General features: G+C 40.8%; 1 protein-coding gene across 4 annotated transcripts in view; it reads left to right on the forward strand.

Moving 5' to 3' along the window:
• The window catches only part of osbpl8 (oxysterol binding protein-like 8), a 104,495-nt gene that overhangs the window by 60,614 nt on the left and 16,259 nt on the right, over positions 1-27,622 (forward strand). For all 4 annotated transcript variants that reach the window (XM_069670788.1, XM_069670792.1, XM_069670789.1 and 1 more), the window contains 8 exons: positions 16,734-16,807; positions 19,662-19,742; positions 20,139-20,240; positions 21,083-21,286; positions 23,910-23,994; positions 25,359-25,524; positions 25,607-25,832; positions 26,400-26,584. In XM_069670788.1, the coding sequence (XP_069526889.1) occupies positions 16,734-16,807; positions 19,662-19,742; positions 20,139-20,240; positions 21,083-21,286; positions 23,910-23,994; positions 25,359-25,524; positions 25,607-25,832; positions 26,400-26,584 (1,123 nt within the window). The remainder of the gene's footprint in view (positions 1-16,733; positions 16,808-19,661; positions 19,743-20,138; positions 20,241-21,082; positions 21,287-23,909; positions 23,995-25,358; positions 25,525-25,606; positions 25,833-26,399; positions 26,585-27,622) is intronic.

Consider the following 27,622-nt stretch of genomic DNA (forward strand, 5'->3'; position numbering starts at 1 on the left):
AGAATATTTACTGATGCCTGCTAGAAACAAGTGTAGGCAGAAACGGTGCCTGTGAGAAGGCAAAAGGCAGGAGTGGATGACAGACTGAAACCTGACAGAATGTTTACAGTAGGTTAAAGCCATGCTAAGCTATGGATTAGTTTGTTCAGTAATTGCACAAGGTGAGGTTGGGATTCGCCAAGAATCAGTCCACGAGTCAGTCCTCACTTCACTGGAAAAAAGTTGAGAAATGGCCCAGATGAAGACTATACTTAGCAAGGTTTTTTCAAGTCCCTCTCAAAAGCTATTGGACTAGATGAAATTGACTTTTCCTCTGCAAACAGGTTAATTAGGTCTGGGCTCTGCATTCTACATCCAGAACTAATTACCTGTGGTAATAAAAGCACATGTGAGACACGCAGGCAGCTGCAGATTTATCAGTATTAAGATTCTTTCGTTTGCTCGGTTGTTTTCTGAGGGGGTGGCAATGTTTACCTCTCCTATCTTAGATACAATGTCTCCATGGAGAGGGGGTATGATGCCAGCAGAATCCTATAGGTTTATGCAAGGGCTCAATGAAAGAGTAAGATGTGACAGGCCAGTAGGAACGGAAGGAAAGGGAGATAAAGATGGCAGTGGATTGTTTACGTAGGTAGCAACAAAATTGCAGACCATTTGCAGATTGGGATTCAATGATAACGCCCAAATGTCCGGCCATTCGTGCAGAGATAGAGTAACGGTTGGTTCCCTTGTAGAATCCTCTTTAAAGACACACATCCAAGTCACTTGGGATGTATTCTCTTTATGATCAATTATTAATTATCTTTCATGGCCTTCAGCACAAAAACTAAACAAGTATTCCTTTTTTAACATAAAAAAAAAAACACAAGCCACATTCATCTCCATGAAAATACAGCTGCATGTTGAGATAACATTTCTGGGAAACAGCATCCTGGCTGCGTCACCGATGTCTGCAAACAAAGCAGTTTACAGTCGGTACCACCTGCCCTGTCGCAGACAAAGCATCTGTTTTCAGCAATATGTATTGTACTTAATGGAAACACGTTTCAATGCAGCATTCAGTGACCACCTACACCACACTGGAGTCTTCTTTCTGATGCTGTAAGCTGTAAGACTTGAATATAGCAAATTGGAAATATGACAAAATTTGGACTTTGATGGAGCAACTCTCCTATAGGGATTTGTTGGTCTTATAAGTAGCCAGAGGTTAGCATCTGGGGGCTGTAGCTTGGACAGCTGAGTTCTGGTGTGATTAAATGCTTCGTTCTGTCCTCAATTGAGCTTTCGTTTTGTGGTTGTTTGTGTTTGTGTGTGGGTGTGCGGTTCTAGGCATAGCAGTCACTGTTTACAAGCAGATTACCTGAGGGATGAAGAATAAAGCAAAGGGTGATGAGAATAAATAAGAGCATTTACATACAGTGTCTCAAAGGGACATTTCACAGCCTTTAATGTGGAAGAAAAGTTTTCGTCTATTTAGGTCAACAATCTCTTAAAAGTCTCCCTCTCCTTCTGTACGGAGATTAAACCTCAGAACCAAGTTAATGTACGTATTCACGTTGGATTCTCAGAGGTAAAGCCACACCAGACTGGGAAATGTGTTTGCCAGACTGCAAGCTTGTCCGCCCACAGAGAGCTGCCTTGCTGCTTGCCTGATCAAGTCGGCACCACTTTATTCTTGATTATGCGCAACAGTCAAACAGCAGGTACATTTGCATCAAAATATGTGAAACAAAACAATATGTGCCATTGTCCTCACACTGACTCTGCTAACTACCCTACCTAAACAGTATGACATTTTGTAGGTTGATGCCAAAGCTGATTTTAAGGGGGGAAGTTCCCTGATTACGAATGTGAAAGAGAGAATTTTTCAGCTGGAATGCAAATAGATCCTTTCTACTTGCATTGTGCACAGAGTATGAACCAATATGATTATGCATAAGTACTCAGAAGGCTGCTGTCTTAAACAAATATCTTTATTGAAGAACATCTAACATTATAATACATTGTCAACCAATTCTAGTGCTCAGCTGTGAGGCTCTGCTACATGTGCTGCAGACCGTGCTGAGAGTGTTGTAAACGTTGGAGTCAGAGCTCGCTCAGTTCGACAAAGTATGCGATGGCACCATGTCTCATATAAATGGTAAATGGACTGTACTTAAATAGTCTTCAGACAACTCTAAGCGCCTTAACACTACATGTCACATTGACCCTTTCACACTCACATTCACACACTAATGGCAGAGGCCTAAGTGCCAATCTCCAACCAGTATCCACATCTATGCACATTCATACACGGTCATACCCAATGGCTATGTCTTCAGGAGCAATTTGGGTTTCAGTGTCACGTGTGGACACTTCGACATGTGATGGAGCAGTCAGGGATCCAACCCCCAACCTGCTGATTGAGAGACATGTGACTCAATTGATGCATTGTTTTCTGCATTAAGAATTCGGTCAAAAAAAACATTTTTACCCATATTGGAACACATAAATGCCCCCAACTAATATGTCTGGATAGGCCAATAGTATCTGCCAACAGATAGAGCTTCCGGCGCTAATGTTTATATTAGCCTCTGACAAATGTGTGGGGTGGCTGTGGCTCAGAGGTAGAGCTGGCCGCATGTTAAAACCTCCTCCATATTGAAGGTGCTGATGATGCTTTGCATTGAAAAGGTGAATGTTAAAGCACCCTGAGTGGTTTAAAGACTAGCTATATAAGTGCAATCCATTTACAATGGACCACAACAGTATCGGCTTACATGTCGTCCAGTCTGCACCTATATGATAACTTCTATTTTCCATGCACCATAGTGAGGAAAAAGATGCTGAAGCGAAGACGAAATGGAGACGTTAGATAATATGTCCTGCTGAGCACGCTCTGACTCCATTGTTCACAATGCTTTGAAAAGGAAGACGCATAGAGTCTCAAAGTTTTGTGTTTTTTTTTACAGCTGGCCATCAGCCACACTAGCAGCTACAGCACTTGGCTGTGTTGGACACAAGCTGGGCGGCAGCATTATCAGCAGCAGCTTGAGCTTCTGCTTGTTGCAGTTTCTCGTCTGTTGTCTGTGGCATATAAAAATCTGTTTACACTCGAACAAGTGCTTTGGTTATGTTACGTCCACACCTGCTATGAGAAAAGAAAAAGACAAATCCTTCCTGTATCGTTAGACAATATTAACAGGAATGATTGACGTCATAGACGTGCCACCACAATGACTCATCCACTTAAATAAGGTTGAAGAGCGTGAAGTGTCCCTTTGTATCTAAAATCATGAATTAAAAATGTTATTAGAGATTGAGCAGAAGTGAGAGATAAGATGTGGAACATAAGAGCTGTTTTCTAGCTGAGATGCAGCTCTCCTACCCATTCGGAGGAGAGGGAGTAGGAGGGGCTCAGCTTATTCGTTATTAAGTACTTACAGGCTGCTGCTTTCATACACACTCACAGAGCAGAGAGGCAGAGTGTGTGTAAGGGAGGGAGCGAGCGAGCGAGCAGTCGGCTGAGGGAAGCGTAGAGGAAAGCAGCATACTGCACTGCTCCAATGCCTGCTGTCTGAGCTACTTTGTGTGTTTGTTTGTTTTCGTGTGTTGCTGGGATTATTTCGCTTGGCTCACTAGCTGAGCGGGACGGATCGAACTGTATCCCCGACCCCCCTCGACCTTCCACCCTTTAGTTTCCTTACCACTCCCTCACCCCTCCTCCTTCCCGTCCTCCCACACACTGAGGGAGATCCCGCCGGCCCGATGATGAAGGAGGAGGGCCTGCTGAGCCGTCGCCGTTTCTCCACGTGCGGCGGGACAGCATCACTTCGGCCGCCACACCCGGACGGACGCAAACTCATCCGCAATGCCTCCTTTGGGGGCTATAATGAGCTGTCACCCATCTCGCTGCCAGGTGGGTGAATGATCGGGTGGAGACTGTATTTTGTGGAGCTCTGTATTGCGCATTAGTAGACCCTGTTGAATAGTATAGTGTATCTGTCGTAGTGGATGAAAATAGAGCACAACTTTGTTACTTATTTAAAGTGTTTTGGACTGATTGGCGGTGAAGAGTCGTCTGATACGTCTCTTCTGTGGCTGCTAAGTTTGTTCATATGCACTGTTGACTGTCAGCTTATATTGGATGACTTTCAAAGTTAAAATGAAAAGACTTCTCGTGTACAATATCCTGTAAGCTTGTTCAGACTCTGATTTGTGTCTGCTCAGGTTTCGGAGAATTTGTTGCCGTGGTTAGCGCTGTAGCCTCAAAGCTCGGACGAAGTGAACCTTTCTGTGTGGCGTTTACATGTTCTCCTGTGCATGCGTGGGTTCCCTCCGGGTAGTCACAAGGCGTTAGGTCAATTGGTCACTTAAAAATTGCCTCTAGGTGTGAGTGTGAGTATGAAAGGTTGTCTGTCTCTGTGTGTCAGCCCTGTGGTTGACTAGCGATCCATCCAGGGTGTAACCCCGCCTTTCGCCCAATGGCAGCAGAGATAGGCTCCAGTCTGCTTGAACACTGTGGAAGGCCAGCTTTCCCTAACTGTATGCATTCTATATGTAGAAACTTTATGTAACAATTTCTTACAAATATAATGCAATCATCAACTACTTTATTAATCCCACCAGGGGCAACTGGTTTGGAGCAGCTTACTTCATCAAGCACTTCAAGGAAGCTTCATCATGCAACAACTTGCAAACAATGAATACAATATATAAAGATCTAAAATATCTTCTGTCTGATATATATAAACTTCAATGATTAAGCAGCTTTTATGCCTAATTTTTATTTCCATTTTCGAAGAGGATCAAATCGTTTTGGACCTAATTGTGGAAACAGACTGTAAGCAAGACTGTAAGACTGTAGATTTCTCTTGGCAAGTGTTGAGTGACAGCTGCGAGCTTACATTGCTAGGATGTGCATGTCAGCTTTCGGGAAGTGCTAATTGTGTATTCTATGATTGCAAACACAAGATTTGTCTCCCTCTCTTGTTTAACATAGTGTTGCTGTCAACCTGGACTTAAGACATCTGTTACTCAACAACACCCAACACAAGTGTGAGCTGGCAAGTTAGCCCATTTCCATGTTCAAAGTGGAAGCTAATTAACCCGGCTGATAAAAATTAGCACTAATTCACACTTTTTGCTCATGTTACTTAAACACCTGCTGAATCATCTGCAGCTGTAGTAACACGATGACAGTGGTCTAGCCTGCCTGCCTCTCTTATACACTGGAACAACAACAACCAGACTGTCTGAACTTCAAATGTCCACACAGTGAAACTCAAAGAGTACCACAATCAAAGATAGGGTTGGAAGCAATGGCCAACAGCGTCGCCCTGAAGCTGGTTAACTGCCTGTCTCTGCTGTTAAATGAATATGTTATAGTATATTAAAGCAGATATGAGGAAATAAATCATTTTGTGTTGATTTCGGCGACCCCTGTGGACAAAAGTGTTATATTCTGCTCTCCTAAAGGTCTTGATCGGGCAACCATCTGCATTTGTTTCAGCAGCCAGTGAAAGAAAGTAGCACATTTTTTAATTTATTTTTTAAACTCGTTGCAGGATACAGCGCACTGAGGTACTCTATAATACTGCAAACATTTTGCATGGGAAATGTCAACATAGGCTCTTCCAATCTGGACCAGTTGTTAGCGGTGACAGGTGGTAAAAATAGATGTATAGAAATAGTCGGTCTTCTCTGTGATGGTCTGCTTTTGTAGGTCAAATAGACTTCTGAGTGTTCAATTGAGACTGTGTCATTAGCAGATGAAACTCCTCGTAAATTAATGCCTCATGGCTGACATACATATATGGGAAACTATCACGACAAAAATATATGTCAAAACTTATATATTCAATTAAATGTTTTGGCTAAGAAGGTATTAAATCAGCTTTAATTGCATTGAATCAAGCAAATTCTTGTCAAATTCTAAGTACAAATATTTTCTTTGCTTGATCATAGCTGTGAGATTCTAATTCAAGGATTATCTCTCCTCCAGCCACGCAGTTTGATAAGCATTTGTGGTGTGCTGCAGGCCAGTGTAAACTGATAAATGAGAGGCTCAGGCCTCAGGTCAGCTGCCTTGTTTTTACTCAGGTTACAGCGATACCTCTGTGAGAGGGCAGTGTTAATCCTCATATTTAGAAGCACATTTAATCCCTCTGAATATTTAGGATTAAATAAAAGGCCTACCTCTGTGATCTTGCCTTTGTTTGTCCTGCTGAAAAGGACACAGACCTGACAGCAGACAGCTGGCAGCCCCTGGAGCTTTGAAAGACTGGATGTTCCCTGTTCCACCTTTGCAGAGAACTGTTTTTAACCTTATTAATCCAGGAAAGGCTGACTGTGCACAAATACTGCCACACTTTCATGCAGTAATTCAGACGGACGTGTCCTAGCACAACCTCAGTTCTCTGCTGTTTGCCAATGAGCAGCTCAGTCAGATAAATGCCTTGCCCAGGGGCTTCTTTTCAGCAGTTCTTGATGGAGGGGGATTGTTCGTCATTGCCTTTCTTTCCTCAGACTTTTCCGTGTCCGGGGATTCAGGATGGTGACCTTTTGGCCACAAGCCCCTCCAAACAATTCCTCCTCCAGCAATACAGATAACTTGAGCTGCAAGAAATCGTCTGAGTCATGTTTTATTTTTTTTCTCAGAACCACTTCCTTCTAGTCCATTCATGCTTATTTTAGACGCAGGAGACAACTGGTGCAGACAGGTTGCACTGACTCACTTTCTGTTTGTTTTACATCATCGTTCTGCGTCTATCTTCCTCAACTTTCAATCCATTTCAACTCCACTGAGTCTGCTTACTGACTGTTTGTGCCTACTCTTGCTTCACTTTTAGATATTCAGGGTTTGTACTTTTTGAGGCTGTGTCATAGAAACAAGCCCTGTAAGATAACTTTGTGTGTTTTCAATCTCTGCTGTGGTTGTGCTTGCTTGTCAACTTCTTTTCTTTAGCTATTTCTTCCTGTTATGATTGGAGTTCTGTGTAATGCCTATAAAAAGTTCCTGTAGCAATATCCAAACTTTGTTCCTCCTTACCTTGAGAAATATCTAGACTTGCTAAAAAAGTAATAATATAAATAAAATTGATAAGAAGAGTTGAGTTGCAGTTATGCAGAACAGACAGTTTTACAGGTTTAAATGACACATATAATTGAATGTCATCTGCATATTACATGCCCAAGAGAAAGCATACAACATGCAATCAGAATGGGACCCAGGATGCAACCTTGGGGTACACCAAAAGTTTAATTCCAGAGAGAGAATCACTCTCAGGCTGATCTGGAGATCCCCATCTGGTGCCTTAGCCTCTCAACCTAGAATCAAAAGCAGCACTGAGATCCAGATTACTCTGAGAAGAGTATGTTGAGTGCAAGCAACAGACACCAAACTAAAGCTGGTCACACTAGTAGAATATGTTGTGATCATCTAAGACAGCTGTGAGTCGTGTCTAGCTTTTAACCTTAGATTTTTGAATCTCTTGCACACAGTATTTGTTCCTTCTGTTAACACAGGGCTCTTCCCACCAGTCAGAAAGGGTTTGCACTTTGGTGCAGAGATTGCTGCCCAAAATCAAAACAGGGATGATTCAGTACCTACAACCTGGGTTACCAAAGCCGTCCACCAAGGCATTCTTGAACTAGACATCGTACTAGACACTGAGCAACTGAGATCAGGGAATCAATAATCAAATTTATTGTTTTTATATGCTTTACCCAGTGCTACTCAGACTCTACTCTACTTTTTGGCCGGTACAATAAAGTATCAAGGTTCAGTACCAAGCCACTAATTGTGCCAGAAATTAATCTGCTATCTATCTTTCAGTTACATTTTACTATAACATTGTATTTTAGGTACTTTAATGGCCAAGTTTAAAAGAGTTTTTCTGGTATCATTTTCCTGGCTAAACATAGCATTTTAAGTCTCCCAAACCTTCTTCTAAATCTCATAAGATGAAACACCATTGCCATCATCGTCTTTACCAAAGGCAAAGGATCAGCGTCTGACAGTGAACTTAGCCCCGGTGAACTATAAATAGAACGCCAACACAGAACAGCAGCCATGGTAATACAACCCTCCTAATGTCCCCACTCTCATCAAAACACATCCTGTTTTTAATATCACCTCTTCCATGAGATAATGCGCTTTTGTCTCGTCATGCTGCCTAATGGAAAACACAATCAAACCACATCCATCTAAACGGCACTTTATTTTCCGTTGTTATGATTGTTTGTACAATACTCTGACAGGCTGAATGAGAACAGGTTTGAAGGGCAGCAATGAGGCTTTAAATGGTGAAGTGCAGGGACAGGCTTGGGTTTAGCTGTGCTGGTGTGAACTACTGCGAAAACCTACGAACTTAATCCCGAATAAATACATCATGTCGTTCATTTATATAATTAATGCGCCATTTTAGGTCGATGCACCCTTTCATGTCGACCACGCACTTTCCATCAGGTTGTTTACTGCCGATCCTCTGTAGCCAGGGAGTTACTGCGAGGGAAATTAAATAGGAGGTTGAAAACGTGGCCTTTATAAAGCTATTAAGGGAGTGGAAAAAGGTCTACACTTTGTGGCTGATAATTGGATGGAGTCATGGCTCTTCTTGGGGTCGGCATGACTTTGCATACATCATTATGGAAAATTCAGGGCAGTGTCTGACCATTAAGATAGTGTAAGATAAGAATGTTTTTAATAAGAACAGAAGTGAGATTCGGGTTAGAAGAGAAGGACCTGAAGGGATATTAAAGTCCAGTATTATTACCTTAAAATAGATTTAAATGGGACTAACACTGTACTTCTTTCACAAGGATCAGTTTATTTATCTCAGAGTAATGTTTAACCATTGAAACCAGTTGTATGATGTCTTCTGTGGCTCTAAATGAGCTTTCTACAATTAAAAAAGAAAAAAAACTATCCTTATAATTATAGATATCTACTTGATTTTACTTAACAGATTTGTGCTTATACTGTTTTCTTTGGATTTACAGTTTAAACAGGCTATTTTAATGGATTAACCCCCTAAAATTACAAAAACATGAGTGCAATTTTCTTATTCGTATTTTGTTTCCTTTGACAAACAAGACATTTTTCCATATTTATGATTTTTGCTCTAAAATAAAAGACTCACAGTTGCCATGGTGAGTTTTCAGTGTTTGCAAATCTGCAATTTTATCCCTAAAAATTGTTTTCACAACAGCTTTTACCTCCATTAGTAACCTTCACACGTAATACAAAATATAGCCCCATGATAATACATTGCTTTGGAAAAGGGTTATAAAGAGAAGTGTAAGCATGGTGTTGCGCATAGCTTCATCATTGCGTTCAAATAATAATGTTATATTTACAAATTTAAGCTTTATATGAATCTGACTTGAATAACTGGCTCAATCTGCGGTGTGTTAAGACTCAAAGATACTACCTTGGAGCCTTCCAAAAGAGAGATAATGAACTGGTTTTGGCGTGTTCACTGCTCAGGCTTTCCAATTTAAAGCCATTGCCAAGTACTTTGCCTGTGAGAGGTTTGAAATAATGAGGATGCTCACTGGATAGAGTCTATTTTTCAACACACTTGGTTTGTAATAAGGTGGTTCTGGTGGGAGGACAGCCTCAGTATTGCATTTATCATGATTGGGATGAGATGATTTCAGGGTTCAGTTAATGAATCTTTAAAGTCGTGTAGCTAAAGACATTTATCGTGATGTTTTCAAGTGAAATGTCTGTTGAGCCATGATTATTTCGGTGTTTACTTGCCTTACATAGCAGAGCCCAACAAAACAGGATTCTTTTGAGGATGATAACGATGCCAGTTTGAGGGATGAGAAATTCACACATTACAGATTTGATGGCTGATGAAGTTAACTGTTAGCCTGGAAAGAACATACCCCTTTTCTATGTGGATTTTGCAGACTTTAAACGCATATGACTATAACAAGGACAAAAGGCTGCATTACAATTTTGACGGTGTAACCACTTCACTGCGGACCACCGTCTGATAAGCCGATGCTTTCCTACATGTGCTGCCAAGAGTGCTAAGACTAAAAAACTCTGTTGACACAATTTCTAAATCACCCTAAACATTGTTTTCTTTATTATGTGTTTTGTAAAATAAAAGGATTCATATTGGTGCATTTGGGAAAACATATAGGCAGATACAGATATATCAGTGATAGGGACATATTGTCAGATAATTATGATTGGATGATATATCCATTAGACTCCATCCTTACTTTCTCGCAATGAGCAGTATTTTCTCGTCCTTCTGTTTGTTTAAGTATCACAAAGTTATTGCCATGTTTGTGACTTGATAGCAGAGACCGTCAGTGATAGAGATGATCCTTTATACCTCAATGAAAATACAACATGCATGTTTATAAAGACTAAAGAGTATTTGTACATTCTTAACATACATTATGTTTGTGTAGAATCGAAGTTAATGAAGTGTTTAAATCATTCTTTCCACTAACTTTCACCCATGTTGTTGTGTCTGTAGTCCAAGGCTTATTGGTGCAATGCTTCAGGGGATCTCGGCTGCATTCATTTTGTGAGGCTGAGCATTAATGTGGAAAGACAGTCATTGTAGCAGCATGCAGCTCTTCCTCTCTGTCTCTTTATTTTTTCAGTCTCTTTACTCTCTCTGTCTCCCTCGCTCTCTCACCTGTCTGCGATGTTTGATGCAGAGTGAGATCACTGCAGCTCTTTTTTTTTTTTTACTCTGAAGGCAAATACCTCAGTCAGCCTGCAGTGGGACGTGAGCCTTCTACAACTTCCACTATACTCACAAACACACACACACAAGCTCACATTCATTCACACACACAATGGTTACATTTAGACAATTTGTGCATGGAAAGTCTAGAGCTGATGTACTGTAAATTGATCCAGTGATTGAGACCAAAAGCAAGCAAAAAAACACAACAAATTAAAACAGACTTGAACCGTTAGTTAATTATTTTGCTTTGATGCAGTGAAATCTCTCAAAGGATATTCTCTAAGCAATCCTACAGTCTCGTGCCCTTTTTACTCTCAGTAAGTGCTGTCTTCTGCTTTTCATTTATCTGGCAGCTTTCCATTTCTGAGCCATAGCCAAGTATTTTGCTCTGAGAAGTTTCGAATAATAAGGATGCTGACTCAAGTTTGTGAAGTTGGCTGATAATCTGTGTATTGCAATAACAAAATGCAACTTTTTCTAACAGTGCAACAGTTCTATGTTGTGCTATGACAACATTTCGGCCTGTCTCACTTAAAACACAGCTCCTTAAAGACTAAAGGTTATGGTGGATAGGAGTTTTGGTTCCATGCCACAAATATAAAACGTTCTATGAATAATTGAATTCCTTGCTTCCTTAAATTACAAGCAGTTGTTATTCACTGACAGCTGTGGGCAAAGGGAGACGCCCACAAAACAAAGCAGATGGGGCATGGCAGCATCGGAGAAGTCTGTGAGACTGGACAATGACCACAGCCAGGCCTAGTGGCATCTGTAAGCAGAGTCACCATTATCTATGTGACAGGTTATTAAAAAACAATACAAGTCTTTGCCAGCTGATCTTTGCTCCTGTAAGTTTAAGCTTGAAGGCTTACATTTAGAAATACCAAAGTGTTTTATCACTTTTATCAGCTTGTGAAATTACTCCAGCTTCCTCCCACAGTCCAAAGACATGCTCATTAGGTTCAATGGTGACTCTAAATTCCCCCTGAGTGTGAGTGTTAACGTCAGCATGATAGGTTGTCTGTCAGCCATGTGATTCACTGGTGATCAGTTCAGGGTGTACCCCTGCCTCTCGCCCTATGACCGCTAAGAATGGCTCCAGTCCCCTTAAATTTTTTAGGAGATCCCAATGCATGTGTATCTGATATATTATGCTGAAAATACTAGTATGTCCTACTATATCTGGTCTCATTGTTCTCTATGCGGGCATGCTTTAATTGCTATTCCATCCTACAATCCTCTGCCCAGCAGAAGACGCGTGACAGCCACTGTGAGCAATGGGAGAGCACAGACAGAAGCAGATGTACGAGCAGGTGGATGCAAATTCAAGGTGCAATGTTATGACAGAGTGGTATGTCCTAGTTGTGTGACTACTGCATTTAAAGTACGTACTTTGTTAGGATACATGCAGTAAGAGGAAAAGCATGGAATATAGAGCGCAGGGACTGTTTTTGAAATAGTGTCGAGAAAAATCCATCATTTGGAACATTTGCCTAAATTAAAGCGCTTCTAACACTTCTATTTGGAATCACACATCTAAAACCCTCTTTACTTTAAATCGACTCGTGATTGATGATTGCTACCCTGCTATACCATTGGCAACCGCCTCTAGCCTTCAAAACAAAGTCTATCTTTAAGCCAAGTGATTGTCCCTATCATTCTGCATAATTCAAAAATATACCCAAAAGCCTCATGTGGGCTTATTAGGATGAATATTCCTCATGAGAGATACCTCATACCCTAGTGGATTCATTCTGAAGCTAATGATTTGCAGTAATGAAAGAAAGAAATGAAAGGATTAGCTGGAGGAGGCGCCTGAAATGAGTAATGGCACATCATTTAAACATAAAAAATCTTGGGAAAGCATTGGAAATGTTGGTGCACACCATTTATTTACTTATATGTTTGGAAGCCATATTTTCAGCTCTATTCTTCCATTTTTCATTATGTCACCTTGCCTGTTCTCTTCCACAGGCTCCCTCAGGCCTGATGTATATATCTAATAATTCTGTTGTGCAATCTGGTAACACAAGTGGATCTCTGAACGGGCGTGTTATTGGAGTGGAGCAGTGGCCGTTAAAGATGTCTCAAATTGAAATGGGACACTTCATCACCATGGATTGCATTAATTATGTCCCTGCTTGATTGCAAATTAGACGGCTGACACATTTATGAGTTTTTTAAAGTAGTTATTATTCTTTAACTTTAAGATTTAGTTTAAATCTGTTCCTTTAATAACAGAGCAGAGGAAGATTCATTTATTCACACTGTGGCAACATTATGTTTAAATATACCGACGTATTCTGTTGTGATCATCCAGTTGGTTCTCTATATGTGACATTGAGGGAAGGGGACAATGAGTTACATAACCACTTGATGCTCGCGATGTAAGTGAATTGCCCTTGAGTTGTTTTCCAGCTGAAGTTGGCATGGAGATCAAGTGGGCACAGATGGTCTGGCGGGACATGTAAATTACCACTGAAACCAAACCCACATTGATAGAGGGATCATTCATAGGGCAAGACAGACAACTATATGCCCTCATTGATCGATGCTTATCTTTATTTGTGCTTAAATGCAGATGTAGATAATTCAAACTGATGCCTTATGACATCTTAAGACATTATAGTCACTAACTTCAAGATTCTTCATAGACTGGGAACCTTTAAAGAGTCAGACAACTATTACTGCAACTAGATTCCCATCGAGATTATTTCCCATCATGCTCTTGGTGGAAATTTACAAGAAAAACAAACAATGGAGCAGAAACAGAAGCAGCTTCTGGCGACAGCTGCAGACAACACATGTGCGATGTGGTCGATGTTATCTGCAGGGACTGAGGCTGTAACCATAACTGGGTTAATAAATTAAGCTAAGGGGCTGCTAGCGAGACATTTCCCCTACTTAAATTTTTCAATGGTTCACTTGAGCGTGCCGCTGCTGTGCTTACACCATAACAGCAAGCAAACATCCAATTATCGCGGACAGACTGAATACAGCTCAGACTGACTTTTATGACCACCTTACACCAAACTATTCAGACGAATAGAGCACCACAACTCTAGCAAAACTCTTATGATCATGATGGATGGATGGATGGTGTTAGGATGGCGTAACACGGTGTAGCTCTGATGCAATCAGCTTAATGAAAAGACTCGAAACATAATGGGTCTGTCAGCTGCAGTGCTTGGTTTCTTGCTTCCATGGCACCAATCATTCAAACAGCTGAAGTGTTCTCAAAGAGATGCATGTATGCAAATGATTCTTACTCAAGTGGCCACTTCTCCAGCTGTGTTGTTGACCTATTGCACCTTTCGTTCATTCCCATGAAGTATTGTTAGAGGGTAAGAGATGATGTTTTTCAAGCGATGCAACATTTCTGTTTGGCAGTACTGCACCTTCCATTTCTAGGTACATTTGTTTTGGTGTTTGTTTGATATCACTATCATTATCACTTTCTCTGTGTACATAATACACTTTTTTGTATAGGCTTTGTTGAAAGGCATAAAAGTGATTTGAAGAAGCAGCGGAGAAAAGACAGAATAATAAACAGCCAATATGCCAAAAGCATTTCTGCGAAGAACCACTCCTGTAATGCCCGAAGCATCACTATGTTGTGTGGAAGTGTATCCAAGCATGGAGCTTAAAACTTGGGTTTTGTCATTCAAGTCTGCAGGATTCACATCTACAGACACACAGCTGTTTATTAAAGGAAATGGCTCATAAAATAAGATGTAAATCATTCCAAATAATGATTATCTCAATAGGTAATGAAACTCAGCAGCTCTTCCTTCATTCTCATGGCTGAATGCTGATGCCCTTTGGATAGGAGGCGGAAACTATCAAATATTTACAGGCTCTCTGTCACCTTTAGATCACCACCGTCACCATCTGTCGGGGTCTCAGTGGGGGATCTGTTGCTAAGGTTAGACTAACTGCTTAGAAACTGGCTCCTTGATAAAGATAAGAAACGCTAAGGTGGAGCTCAAATGTAGTCCAGTTTCACATTTATTCCCTTCAGCTACTTCACTGGAGCTGTTGGTATTGAATGTCCAAATTATGTGTCTCTCTTCCTGTTCACCTTCCATGCCCTCGTTGTTCCAGCCAAACTGTGGATCAAAGCAGGGAACCTCCGTTCACGAGCCAATTTATCTAACTTTAGAGCTCAGTTCAGATTAGGGACTTGTTTGCACCAACATGTTGCCATCCAGATTCTGTGGCTTGATTCCTTCACTTGGAAGACCAGCGTGCTCCCGTGACTGAGATTATGTAACGAGATTCCGTTCAGCTACTCAGACATTCGGGTCGGAAAACCCAGCAAGTGTTTTCAAACATTTTGGATTTCCAGTGGCCGGTTAATCTCAGCTGTGTATGCTAGAGGGATCACGAAACAGAAATGAAGACAGGAAACAAATAGGATGTTGTTCAGAGAGAACTGAGACTGCAGCAAATTATTTTCATCCTCAGTAATCATTATGACAGTGCTGATTGGAAGTTCCAAGAATCCCATTTTGTTTTTGTTTTTGTTGTGATTTTTAATTAGCAGCGAGAGATTGTTGTTTGCATTATTCTGTTTAAGGAGATCTAAAATAAATACTATACAAGCTGGAGTCTTCATTCTTTTTGCAACAGAAAGCTAAGCCATCCTTCCTTCTCAACGTCACACTATACGTTCACTGATGGTAGCATAATGTTTCTTTTACGTGCAGAAGGGGGCGACTGGGATCTTGCTGGGGGAGATCCTTGTTTACATAATTATATAATTATTTAAAATAAATCTGTATTAGTTAGAGAATAACTTAAATGATCCTGAAAGAGCAGCTCCAGTCATGTTTTAGGCATTTAAAATGCTCTGCTTGAAATAATAAATTGTGTCTGATGTTTTTCTGCATAATACGTTTAGTTACCTTGTAAAAATCCTCCCAAGGCCTCTGCTCCTTCTCCCTCATTACAAATACCTGAATCTACATTGTCCCCGCCCACTATGCAAATTTCAAACCGCCCCCTCCGTCACGAAACAAAACACGTCTCTGCCATCGTTCAGTGGCAACTTGTTGAAACTTAGCTAACTTGAAATGTAGTAATCAGTAGTAGTAATGTTAACGTTAGTAGTGATTAGTGACGGTTACAGCAGGCTCGCGCATTGCTGGAGTGGTCGCCATAGGTTACACATAATGATATTGTTGTGCGATATATGTTCAGCCTGTCCTTGGTACACTGCAGTTTAAAAGCAGACAGGCCCAGCCATGGAGATGACTGCTGATGTTGTCCCTGATATGTCTTGTAGCACATGAAGAACACCACATGGAGATGTTTACAAGGTTAAACACTTGATTTTCACTGGACGGGGGTCTTTAAGAAATATTATGTTCGTGTTTCTTTATATTAAATAGTTTTGTAGTTTTGCAAAATGTGGTTTAAAAATTGTAGTCTAGTTTTTTTCTTTTATTATGACACGATTTAAATACTTTTGAATAGTTAGTAGTAGTGGATTTACAAAACCCTTAATGTACATGGGTGTACATTGGCTGCTGGTTTAGCTCAGTGGGCGTCCCACATACAGAGACCACAGCTCCTGATGCAGCAGCCGCAGGCTCGACTCCCGCCCTCAGCCCTTTGCTGCATGTCATCCCCCACTCTCTTCTCCCAATAATGCCTGTCTCTCTTCAGCTGTCCTATATAATAAAGGCAAATGGCCAAAAAGAATCTTTAAAATATTTAGGCTACACACAGGGATATGAACATTGGAAATTACTCCAATATTTACATCACATTAATGAAAATAATGTATGCACTAGCGCATCAGTTTTTTCAGTCTTTCAGTAGTTATTTTTATCATCAATCAAATAGCCTTTTCATCCACTGTGAAAAATGCTCATCAGAGTGTGAGATCAAAAGGTGCCATGTCCCTCCTGGTGTCCAACCCCAGCACTCTACTCTAGTGCTCTACTGCTGTGAAATATTGCAGGTGACCTGGACAATGATGATTGACAGGAGCATTTATTTATGCTTTTGCGTTTTATGTTACAGGTTTCGAGAGAGGGAAGGAGGACTTGTTGTCTCTGCCTTTGAAAGAGGACACACATTCCATATCTAAGAGCAAGGTAAGAAAAAACTCCCCCCTCTGAGTCTTTGTTCCGTGTTGAATAGGGAGCGATTGGCTTTTTTAGTGTGCGTGTTGTAATGAGACCAGAGAATGTGGGAATTACTGCCCGTCTTCTATCCTCGCGCCTCAGGCTCGTGATAGCCCACATTGAGATGACTCAGACAGCACACACACTGAAGACATCAAACATTCATCGACTGAAAACTCAAACACAGCCGAGCTTTCAAACGAGCTCAGTGTGGAGGAGGCCCGTCTAGTTTATCTGTCGAGGTCCTCATCAAGTGAGTTTGTCAGCGCAGACGTGGGTGTCTGAGACTCCCTCGTGTCACAGCAGACGCGCTCTCATCCTATTAAAGTATTGTGAGGATTTTGAAGTGTGAAGACAGATGACACAATAATTATTTCAGATAGTCAAAAGCTGTCTATCAGCGAGGCTCATCCGAAACCAAGCGAGATTTAGATGAATCCTTATCTACTGACTTCACTCGATCTTTAGATTCTGCTATCAAGAACTTACAACAACTTTGGAAACACAGAATTGAGACTTTAATCCATCTACAGAGGAATAAATGGATGACTATAAGCTGTCACAAAGAAGCTTCTACTCTTCCTGGAGGCAATGTTAAAACTAGGTTATGAAAATGATTTAAGAAGCATTTTTTGTTTTATTCGATGAAATCAAAAAACATCAATCAAAACAAATTCTCTGACAAAAAAAAGGTGTGTTTGTCTACATACCTACCTGTCTTCCTGCACATACTCATATGTTTGGAGAGTAGCTTTGACATTTTACTATTGCTGTTCTTTGCCTTTTGCAAGTAGACAAAGTTTAAAAATATATTGTAAACACATGCTGTCACACAAATGCATTCATAAATATGTAAAGGCAAAATTCAGGTTGATGTATTCAGAGAGAGAGAGCTGTCTGTCAAGTAAGCAGCAAGTAACACCAAGTAAGCCGGAGCAGAACTCTGGAGTTGTGCTGAATTCACTCTGCTTATATACCCTTTACAAACAAAGAATCAAAGGAACCACGTGTGTCAAGCTTATCTTGATTAACAACGTGTTTAGAGGTCATTCTTGGGTTAGGCATCTGGTCGACATACACACTCACATAGACATCAAAGCAACTTGTCCGTGTATGGAAATGTCAGGGTAGCCATGTGAGTGTCAGCGTAGAGGAAGTACCTTCCTTTGTAGAAATCATTCATATTGTGGTCAGTAATGCCTATGCTCTATCCCCCACCCTTTCATTATATGCCTTCTCTCACTGCTGTGCTGCTTCCCTAAGCCAGTGATAATAGAACAAGATTTGAAGCAGCGCAGCATTCCCTGTGTGCTCGTTAGGCCTCACAGGCTGCTTTGTCAAGGCATATTTCACACTTGCTTCTCAGTACTTATAATATGTCTTTCACACAGGGTACATACTGTAGATTAACATAGTTAATAAAAGAGATTATATAGGTGATCATATATTTAACAGATTAAATTAACCTGGATCAGAACAGTATAAACATTACAGAACCAACTTTAACTTCAACAAATCATATTAAACATTTCTTTCTATACAGATAAAGATATACACTGATACACACAAACACTTGCCCATTTACATACACATTATTGACACAAGCAAACATGCACCTGCACACATATACACACATACTAACATTGTGTCTATAGTAGGGGTAGGACAAAATATCGATATGCAATATATCGTTGTCAAATTTAAAAATTCAGCACTCTAAACAGATCCTCTTTGGATTTGTGATTTGTGTCAAAATCTGTGAAACTGACTCCCAATTGCAGTGAATAATACATTTATTCTGCTCTTCACCTTTTTTGGGACATCAGATATCATGATGTTCATCATATGATTGTCTTGCAATATATCAATTACCGCTGTATCGTGATATTATCGTGGGCCACGTATCGTATCATGAGTTACCCTGCGATTCCCACCCCTCATCTATAATAGCCTCTGTCTCTAAATGCTTTGAACATATTTGAAAAGTTAGTAATTAAGTACTTTAGAGTGCTCTACCCAAGAGCTTTACATTTTAAATGCGTCTTAAAACTTTGTTACTTCAGTTATGAAATTAAACGTCAAAAGTGAACCCTAAACATAACAGTTTTATTCCTAGAAGATGCGACTCTGTGGGTTTCAAGAAGAAGGATTTAAAAGAAAAGATTTGAGCTTTGGTTCTGATGTGCCTTCTGATGTTTGTGTGACTCTGCCAGTGGGTGTTTAAAGCCTTAAGTGCTCCTGCTTTAGGATCCACACACATCACCGTCTGTCTCTCCGCTTTAAATCGCTCCAATTGGCTTGTGAAGGGAGCTGGCAGAGACTCACCTGCGCTGACATTTATAGGCTTCATATCGGCTAACTGAGCTAAGTTTGGTCTACCAGGGAACGACCAAGCCTGACGGGAATAAGAAAACAATCACCTGTGGATGTTTTTTCCACTCAGGTCGCTTATGTAGTTGTGAACAATACGATGTAATTCCATTTGATTTTAGCTTTCGTGGAAATAGATTTATCTTAAGGAGCAAACGCTTTGTAGCCAAGACTATATTTAGTAGTAGTGGGTGGTTTTATTCTAGAGAGTTTACACAGAGAAGCAATAAAACAACCTAATGATTATTAGTAAACTGCACACAGATCCTCACAGGAAAGGTTTCTTTCTTATCGTCAGACTTGTTTACGTAGTTCGTGCTCAGCTCAACATGGCAGGTAAATCATGAAAGATGTGCACTTAAAATCTGAAGTGAAGAAATAATACAGATGTTCATGTCTTTTTGTGCTATTTTTGCCATTAATCCCTCTTATTCTCCCTCCTGTGTGTTCACAGTCTGAAACAAAGTTGTATAATGGCTCTGACAAGGATGTGTCGGCGTCCGGGGGAAAGCTCACCAAAAAGGAGTCCCTCAAGGTAAAAGAGCTTAAATCAGCTTAAGTCTTGCTCATCCGGAGACTAATTCTCAAGATAGGCACGATTCTTACCCTTCTGTGGACAGCTTTTTTACGGATGCTTGTTTTTGTACACTGTGTTAACTTTGATGTCATCTGGTGCGTCATTATCATGAATAATTGTCCTTTCATATTGTGCACCAGTGTCACAGCAATGCGGGATAGTCAGAAGACATTTAAAAGTTGGAATAAACTGCAGCAGATTTATCTTACAATAGCAGGTTTTATTTTAACAGTGACACTAAGAAGTGTGATTCCAGTCTAATTATATGCCTCCAAATTTAATTCAGTGAGAAAGCAAGTGTGGAGGATTCGTGTTCATAGTTGTATGAATTGTGTCTGTTTGTGCTTCCTGTAGGTGCAGAAGAAAAACTACAGGGAAGAAAAGAAGAGGGCGACCAAGGAGCTGCTCAGCACCATCACTGATCCCTCCGTCATCGTCATGGCCGACTGGCTGAAGGTGGGACACTTCCTCCACCCTACAGCCAATATTTCCTGCTGATTTTAGTTGTTGATTGTAGAGCATACTATCATTTAACGTATTTGACTGTTCCAAATATTAGCATGTGTGTACCTTGCCTTATTATCCACTGCTGGTTCGACTTCCCTCCATGGAAAACTGGATATGGCATCGGAGGCAGGGGCCTATTTATTCATAGGTCAACATAGGTCTAAATCACCCTGTTCTTCGGGTGTTTTCTTTAACCCCACCTCAGACAAGACCTCAGATGAATATTAAAATTCAAAATGGTAATCTCAAAGATCTCAGTTTCGTTCTCTTTGGCGCCTCCTATGGTGATAAATAGTAATTGCGGCAGCACACTTCCCAGACATCCAGACAGTGCTGCATGTGTGACGTCCACGGTTGGCTCCGGTTGTAACTCTTGATTTTCCTGGCTGACGGTCGCTTTCCTTTTCAGACTGTTTGCTTCATCTGAGCGTCGAGTTTGTTTCTTCTTCTTTGGATTTTTACTTCTTGTTGAAGTTGTATCTGTAGTCATCCATCTTTTCTTTGTTTGTTCAGCCATAGTAGATTACTGTTTACTCGCAACACTTGCAGAGAGCGGAAAAGCAGCCGCTTAGCTCCACTTACCCTCTCTGGCAGACCAACCACTGCTGAGTGATGGAAAATGCGTCGCTAACTGGTGCTTTTTTTCCATGAAATTTGCACCAGACACCCAGTCTGTAATACTGCAAATACAAACTGCTTTCATCGGTGTGCCATGGGCGCAATCACCATTGAGTTACCTTATCTTAATTATTACTTTAAGACTTTCTGACATTTATCTGCATTTGTTTCAGATCCGTGGCACTCTGAAGAGCTGGACCAAGCTGTGGTGTGTGCTGAAACCGGGCGTCCTGCTCATCTATAAAACCCACAAAAACGGTCAGTGGGTGGGAACGGTGCTGCTCAACGCCTGCGAGCTCATAGAGAGGCCCTCCAAGAAAGACGGCTTCTGCTTCAAGCTCTTCCACCCGCTGGAGCAGTCCATCTGGGCCGTCAAGGTCAGAATAAACCTTATGATATAGTTAAGGAGAATCTGGGGTGCATTACACGCTGGGACAAGAGGAGGATAGAAATCATCTTTGAAAGTTTGCATGTCCAATTGAATTTACAGATTGCCTCCAAAAGAGTATTACACAACCCATTATTTCTGCTTTTATTGAATTAGATGTTCAGGACAGCAGGAGAAAAAAACAGACATCTGCTCACCTGTAGAAAACATCGATAAACTAGTGGGGATAAATTGAATAGGCAGTGCAAATTGGTCTGACTTTTAATAGACAGAAAAATCATTAAAACTTTTAAATACTTTGAAAAGTTTAGTTCGTGACAGCAGTGTTGGTTATTAAAAAGAGTCGAATGCACTAACACGACTAAATGAAAGGCTTGTCAAATAGAATAGTAAATGTAATGAAGCAAGCAAATTTGGTCTGCTGATATGGTTTTTTTTGCACAGTTATTGGTAACATTAAAGAGAATTTTCACCCCAGAAAAAGGGGCTCTTTTTAAAACTTTGCAGCCTCTTCCTCCTCAAATTACGCAGCGCTATATTCAGACTTGTTAAAGTTGCCTCTCATATCCCTTTCCAACTTTTTATCATAAATCAAGAGTAGTTTTTCTCCAAATTTTCCTTTTAAATCTGTAGATCTTCTACTCAAGGGGATCTTCTTTGCCAAATAATGAATGAAGATATCAGCATTTCCCTATCACTAACAGGTTAACACCATGGTGAAAGGACATTGTCCTCTGAGCTTGCTTGGAAGCAGATTTAAAGACCAGTTCCAGTCATGTTTTAAGACATATAAAATACTCTGCTTGACATAATACATTGATATGTTTTTTCTGCAAAATACCTTGTAAATATCCTCGCAAGCCATCTCCTCCTTCTCCCTCATTAATGATTCCTGTATCTGCATAGTCCCCGCCCACTATGCCTATTTCCAACCGCCCCCTCGGTCGGGAAAACAAAACACGTCTCTGCCATCGTTTAGTGGCGACTTGTTGAAACTTAGCTAGCTTGAAATGTTGTAATCAGTAGTAGGGACGTTAACGTTAGTAGTCAGTCTGCAAAAAATATGATGGAGGTTACATTTGGCTCAAGCATCGCAGAAGTGGTTGCCATAGGTTGCACGTAGTGATATGCATAGCGTCACCCTGTCCATTAACAGGATTGGCTCCTTAGGTTTGTGACGTCTCAAACCTGCCAATCTGAACACGTGTTGTTCAGCCTGTCCTTGGTACACTGCAGTTTAAAAGCAGACAGGCCCAGCCATGGAGACGACTGCTGATGTTGTCCCTGATATGTCTTGTAGCAAATTAGAAACACCACATGGAGATGTTTACAAGGTTAAACACTTGATTTTCACTGGAGGCGGTCTTTAAGATAAATACAGCCTGTCCTCCATGACCTCCTGACCTCTTATCTCTAAATTAATATAAGGAACACAGAGGGAAATTTAATGTCATTAATACACTCCCCACATTAAAAACAAGTTAAAGGACTTTTAAGAAAAAGTTATACACTTTATAAAATACACTTATTCTCTTTGAGTAGGATGAGGGGTCACGTAAATTAATCAAACAACTGTATTAATCCCATTAGGGGCAATTGGATTAGAGCAGCTTGTACATAAGTGACAGATTGTTTCTTGGCACGGCAGCATTCTTGAAGAGAGAGCCTCACGTGTAACTCCTTTTTAAACAGTGTTAACTTTGGATTTTGTTACGTTTAGACAGAGCCAGGTGATCCCAAGCATTGTTTTTACATTTTATGTTCAGTAAAATATGCTCTTATATTGTCACATATCGGAAACCTAGACACCAATAACAATCTAGTTGTGATCGGCCCATATCTACCAAATGGTTTTTATATGCAATGGAAAATGTTTCTGAGCTTTTTTAATGATAGATTAACAACTGTTTCAAAGCTAGAGAAGTGAAAACTGCAAAAGGCTTGTTATGGAGACGGATGAATTTGAATGCAGCCTCTTTTGTTTGCAGTGATTCACAGAACTAAATAAACACAAAGAGATTATCAGGGGAATTATCTGGTCTTTCTTTCTCCCCTGCCGTTAAAACAAATAGACAAACATATGTGTGGATGTTAACTGTATAATTAAGAGCTCATCTTTGTTTAATTTAAGCCATTTTCATATTTGGCAGCGCTCGTTTTCTATTTGTTCCTGTGTTTTGTGCTCCATTCAGATTTCCACTCCATCTGTGATTTGGCACTCATCGCTGACCTCGCTCTGCCAGTGTTTTCCTTTTTGTTTTGGCTATGAATGAAAATTAGCAGTCTGTTTTTTTTAGATTACTGTGTTCCTGCTGTCCCCATCGTCCTCTTCACTGTTGGAATAAACACTTCACTCAATCAGCTTCTGTCCCCTCTCATAACTCATTTGCATAATGACAAACTCAGGCGTCCAGATTTCCTCTGTTTGCTCACATGAATGATTAAAAACATGGAAAAAGCAACACAAACTCTGCGGCTTAAACAAGGAAACCACGAGGGAACACTTCAAACCACCTCAAATGAAAAATGATGATCAAAAACAAACACCCACCTGAAACACTGAATAAGATGTGTAACGTGTATTTCCTCCCTTTATTTGTTGTCGTCATCAGGGTCCTAAAGGAGAAGCGGTTGGCTCGATCACTCAGCCGTTACCCAGCAGCCACCTCATCTTCCGTGCTGCCTCTGAGTCTGATGGTAAGAGACAGGCTGTCAATCAAACGTCAGCTATTTATCTGAGTCTTGACAGATCAATTTAAATTGAGTGACAACGATAAATCAAAAACTTGTCATCATATTTTTATCGTCTTTGAATAGCAATGCTAATTAGCATTAGCACTGGGACCACACGATAACTACTTTTCTGTTTAATATTTGGGCTTTTGTGGAGGTGACTCTATCCGCAATTGTTATTTTAAACAGGTTCATTATCTTAACTTATTAACCTCATCTATTTTACACCTGCAATCTAATATATAGGTAATATTAGAAAGTATTACGTGTATAACAGGTGCCCAAAACCACCTTAAACTGTCTCGACTGAGTGAGTAGGTGTCTTTTCGGATAGCCAAAAAGGAGACCTGTGCCTCATAGTTACCTTTTTTACAGTACTGCAAATTGAGTCCTCTGCCTACGTGCAGAGAGTTAGAAAACACCTGCGCCCATGAGGCGAAAGAGAGAGAGCGGATGAATAGAGACACAATTAAAAACAGGATATAAAAACGTTCTAACGCAACTTTAGAGTTCTGTTGTTTGTCTGTGAAGTATATGAGCTAACATGCAGACTTAAGTCTCTATTAACATTGAATAACAGACAGATAGATTCATGCTCTATAGACCTACATTATCTTCGATATAAAATATCTGTAGCCTCACTGAATAAGGACCCACTGCCTGGTTTTAGCCACAGGCCGTCTTTCTCTGTGTCTCTGTCCATGGTGCTGAAACTACTAATCCAGTCATTCCCTGCCTGAGTCTCTCTCCGTGGTGCTGAAAATGTCAGTGTCCAAATCACTTGCTTATTTGTATACATAGTGGGAATCGTTTTTTTTTATTATTTTGTAAGTGTTATGATTTATATTGTTTTTTATCTTTTCAATGCCACCTACTTTTTGTCTATTTTTATTACTTTGCCTGTCTTGTGAGCTGCTATAACAAGTAAATTTCCCCTGTGGTGGATCAATAAACCTCATCTTATCTTAACTTCAACGCTTGTATGCTGTATTCACCTTACTCCATCTTATTTGGGCGTATAAGTAAGAAGATTTTAATACGCTGACAGTTTAAGCAGACTTCAGGTATGCAGGAAGCTGCCCACATAGTTGGGGACCATAGAAGCTGAAGGCTACTTCACTTTGCTTTGTTTTGATGCTGGGAACGCTGAGTAAACCTGCCCCAGATGACCTGAGATGGCTGGATGCTTCATAGCATACACATAAATTAGACACGCAGTCAGGTCCAAGACTATTTAGTGCTTCATAGGCAAGTAAAAGAAAGATAATAAATCAACAGCCAAGCTTGAAAATATATGCTGCAACTGTCTAACTCAATCTCTTTCCCAGGTCGATGCTGGATGGATGCCTTAGAGCTGGCCCTGAAGTGCTCCAGCCTGCTGAAAAGGACCATGATCCGCGAAGGGAAGGAGGACATGAGCACAGTAGCTACTGGTGGAGAACACTCCATTAATTTCTACAGCCTCCTCCGAGCCCACAACATCCACGGTTTCCAGTGAGTAGAAAAATTAATCCAGGCTACAGCTGTATTATTCCCTTTAAAGATTTTCTCACAACCCAATCCGCTCTTCCTTCAGGTTCAATGACAGCGACCATTTGAAAGACCCAGACCTGTACTCCGACAAGTCGGACAGGGAGGGGGAGCAGGACCACGAGGAGTCGGACCCTGAAGGCTTGGAGAAGAGTGAGGAGAGCGACAGCGACACATCAGAGCGGCAAGATGACTCATACATCGACCTGGACCCTAATGAGCATCTGAGGGAAACTCCGTACCTGGAGCAGTCCCATGAGGAGCTCGGAGAGGTGCGGGACAATGAGTTTGATTCAAGTCCACATTGTTTTTCTATAAAACTTCTTATAATGTGGTGATTGTAGCATCACACCATACTCTCAAAGGATTTCTAATAACCATTTTCGTCTTTATCTTTGATTTAAACTTCAGCTAAAAGCTTATTTTTGTCCTAAAGTTTTCTGCCTAATGAGGAGAAATTAGCATGTTCCTCTGCTGGGGCTATTAGGAAAGCTGTACCATGGACAGGCTTTGATCACGATCTGTGGGGGTTGGTGTGCGTGGGTGTCTGCATCATGACAAGTGTGAAAGTACTTGTATGCATTTCCATACTGATGAAATCTCAGTTTGACAGCTCTATAAATACACACCTACTGAAGCCGAGGCCAAATGTTTAGAGGTTGGAGCTAATTAAAAACTTTGCACAAACAGTCGCATAAAATATTAAAGCATGTGGAGGCGTGTTAGAACGTGAATGTTTTTGAGGTTCTGTGTATTTTAAGATGTCTGCTGGATTGTTTTAGGCGACATGTGGGCTAAATTTATCACCTCTCCACCATTGTGTGTGTCTCCTCCGGCAGGCTGGCGAGGCTGCACAGACAGAGACGGTTTCAGAGGAGAATAAATCTCTGATCTGGACTCTGCTGAAGCAGGTGCGACCCGGCATGGATCTGTCCAAGGTGGTGCTGCCCACCTTCATCCTGGAGCCGAGGTCCTTTCTGGATAAACTCTCCGACTACTACTACCACGCAGATTTCCTGTCAGAGTAAGCACGTCCTATTTTCTATTCATTAAAGGAATAGTTTCATATTTTGGGAAGTGTGCTTGTTCTCTCTGCCTCTATGTGACCTACAAAAGCAAATGATACCGTCAGGAATAAGATTGATTATCCATATAGTACTTTTTAATGCCTGTTACCCCTACCGCTGGGTCAGTGTCTAACAAGGAGATGAACAGCATAAAGTGCCTTTATTTGCATTTTGGCAAAGATTCACAGTGAGTAATGGGTTTGGCTGAAAACAGAAGGACCTTTTTCATTAAAGAATATTACTTACTCATGCACAGGACAAGATCAGCAAAGAGATAAGCCGGGGTCGCCAAGATCAATACATATGAAATGAAAGTTCCTCAAGGTAGCTTCAACTGTCTTGCCAAGAGTTTGACGAGAGGATCAGTACAATTAATAACTCTCTGCTGATTATGAAGCTTGAGCCAGCAGGATGTTTGCATAGTTAAGCATAGATTGAAAACAGGGGAAAAACCGGGTCTGTCCAAAGTCCAAACTTGACTTCATATTGCATATATAAGGTCCTCTTTTTGCAAATTCCTCTGGACCATTTGTTTGATCCGATCAAAGACCAAATTGTTACAATGTTGTATTTTGATGTGCGAGGAAGCTGCTCTCTGATTGGTCAGAATTTCCATGTGAGGATACTTGCTCAAGTAAACAAAGAGAGAGAATTGCCGACTTAAATGTATTGCTGGAGTATTTTTTACTTTTAACCGACATTGTTCCACAGATCGATCAGTTCCATGCTCTTTTAGTTTTTCACTGAACAGTTTGAATACCTCCGTGTTCTTGTGCGTGAAATTGTTTGGTCAGCCCATATTTCTATTAGAGCCCTCACCTCGTCGCTCCCCCACGTTTGTCCTCTACTCATCTTTCTGCCTGGCTGCGTTGCTGTCTCTGCAAATGTAGTCGCAACTTTAAATAAAAACTTCCTATGCGACTCTTGCAGGACGAGAGGTTTCTGACACGTGTTCTTTAAAAGGCAAACTTCCACTTGTTCCAAAAGACGAAGGA

The sequence above is a fragment of the Semicossyphus pulcher genome, unplaced genomic scaffold (assembly GCF_022749685.1).
Source record: "Semicossyphus pulcher isolate SPU_LCO1_2020_fin unplaced genomic scaffold, fSemPul1.0.p SCAF_20, whole genome shotgun sequence".
Lineage (NCBI taxonomy): Eukaryota > Metazoa > Chordata > Actinopteri > Labriformes > Labridae > Semicossyphus > Semicossyphus pulcher.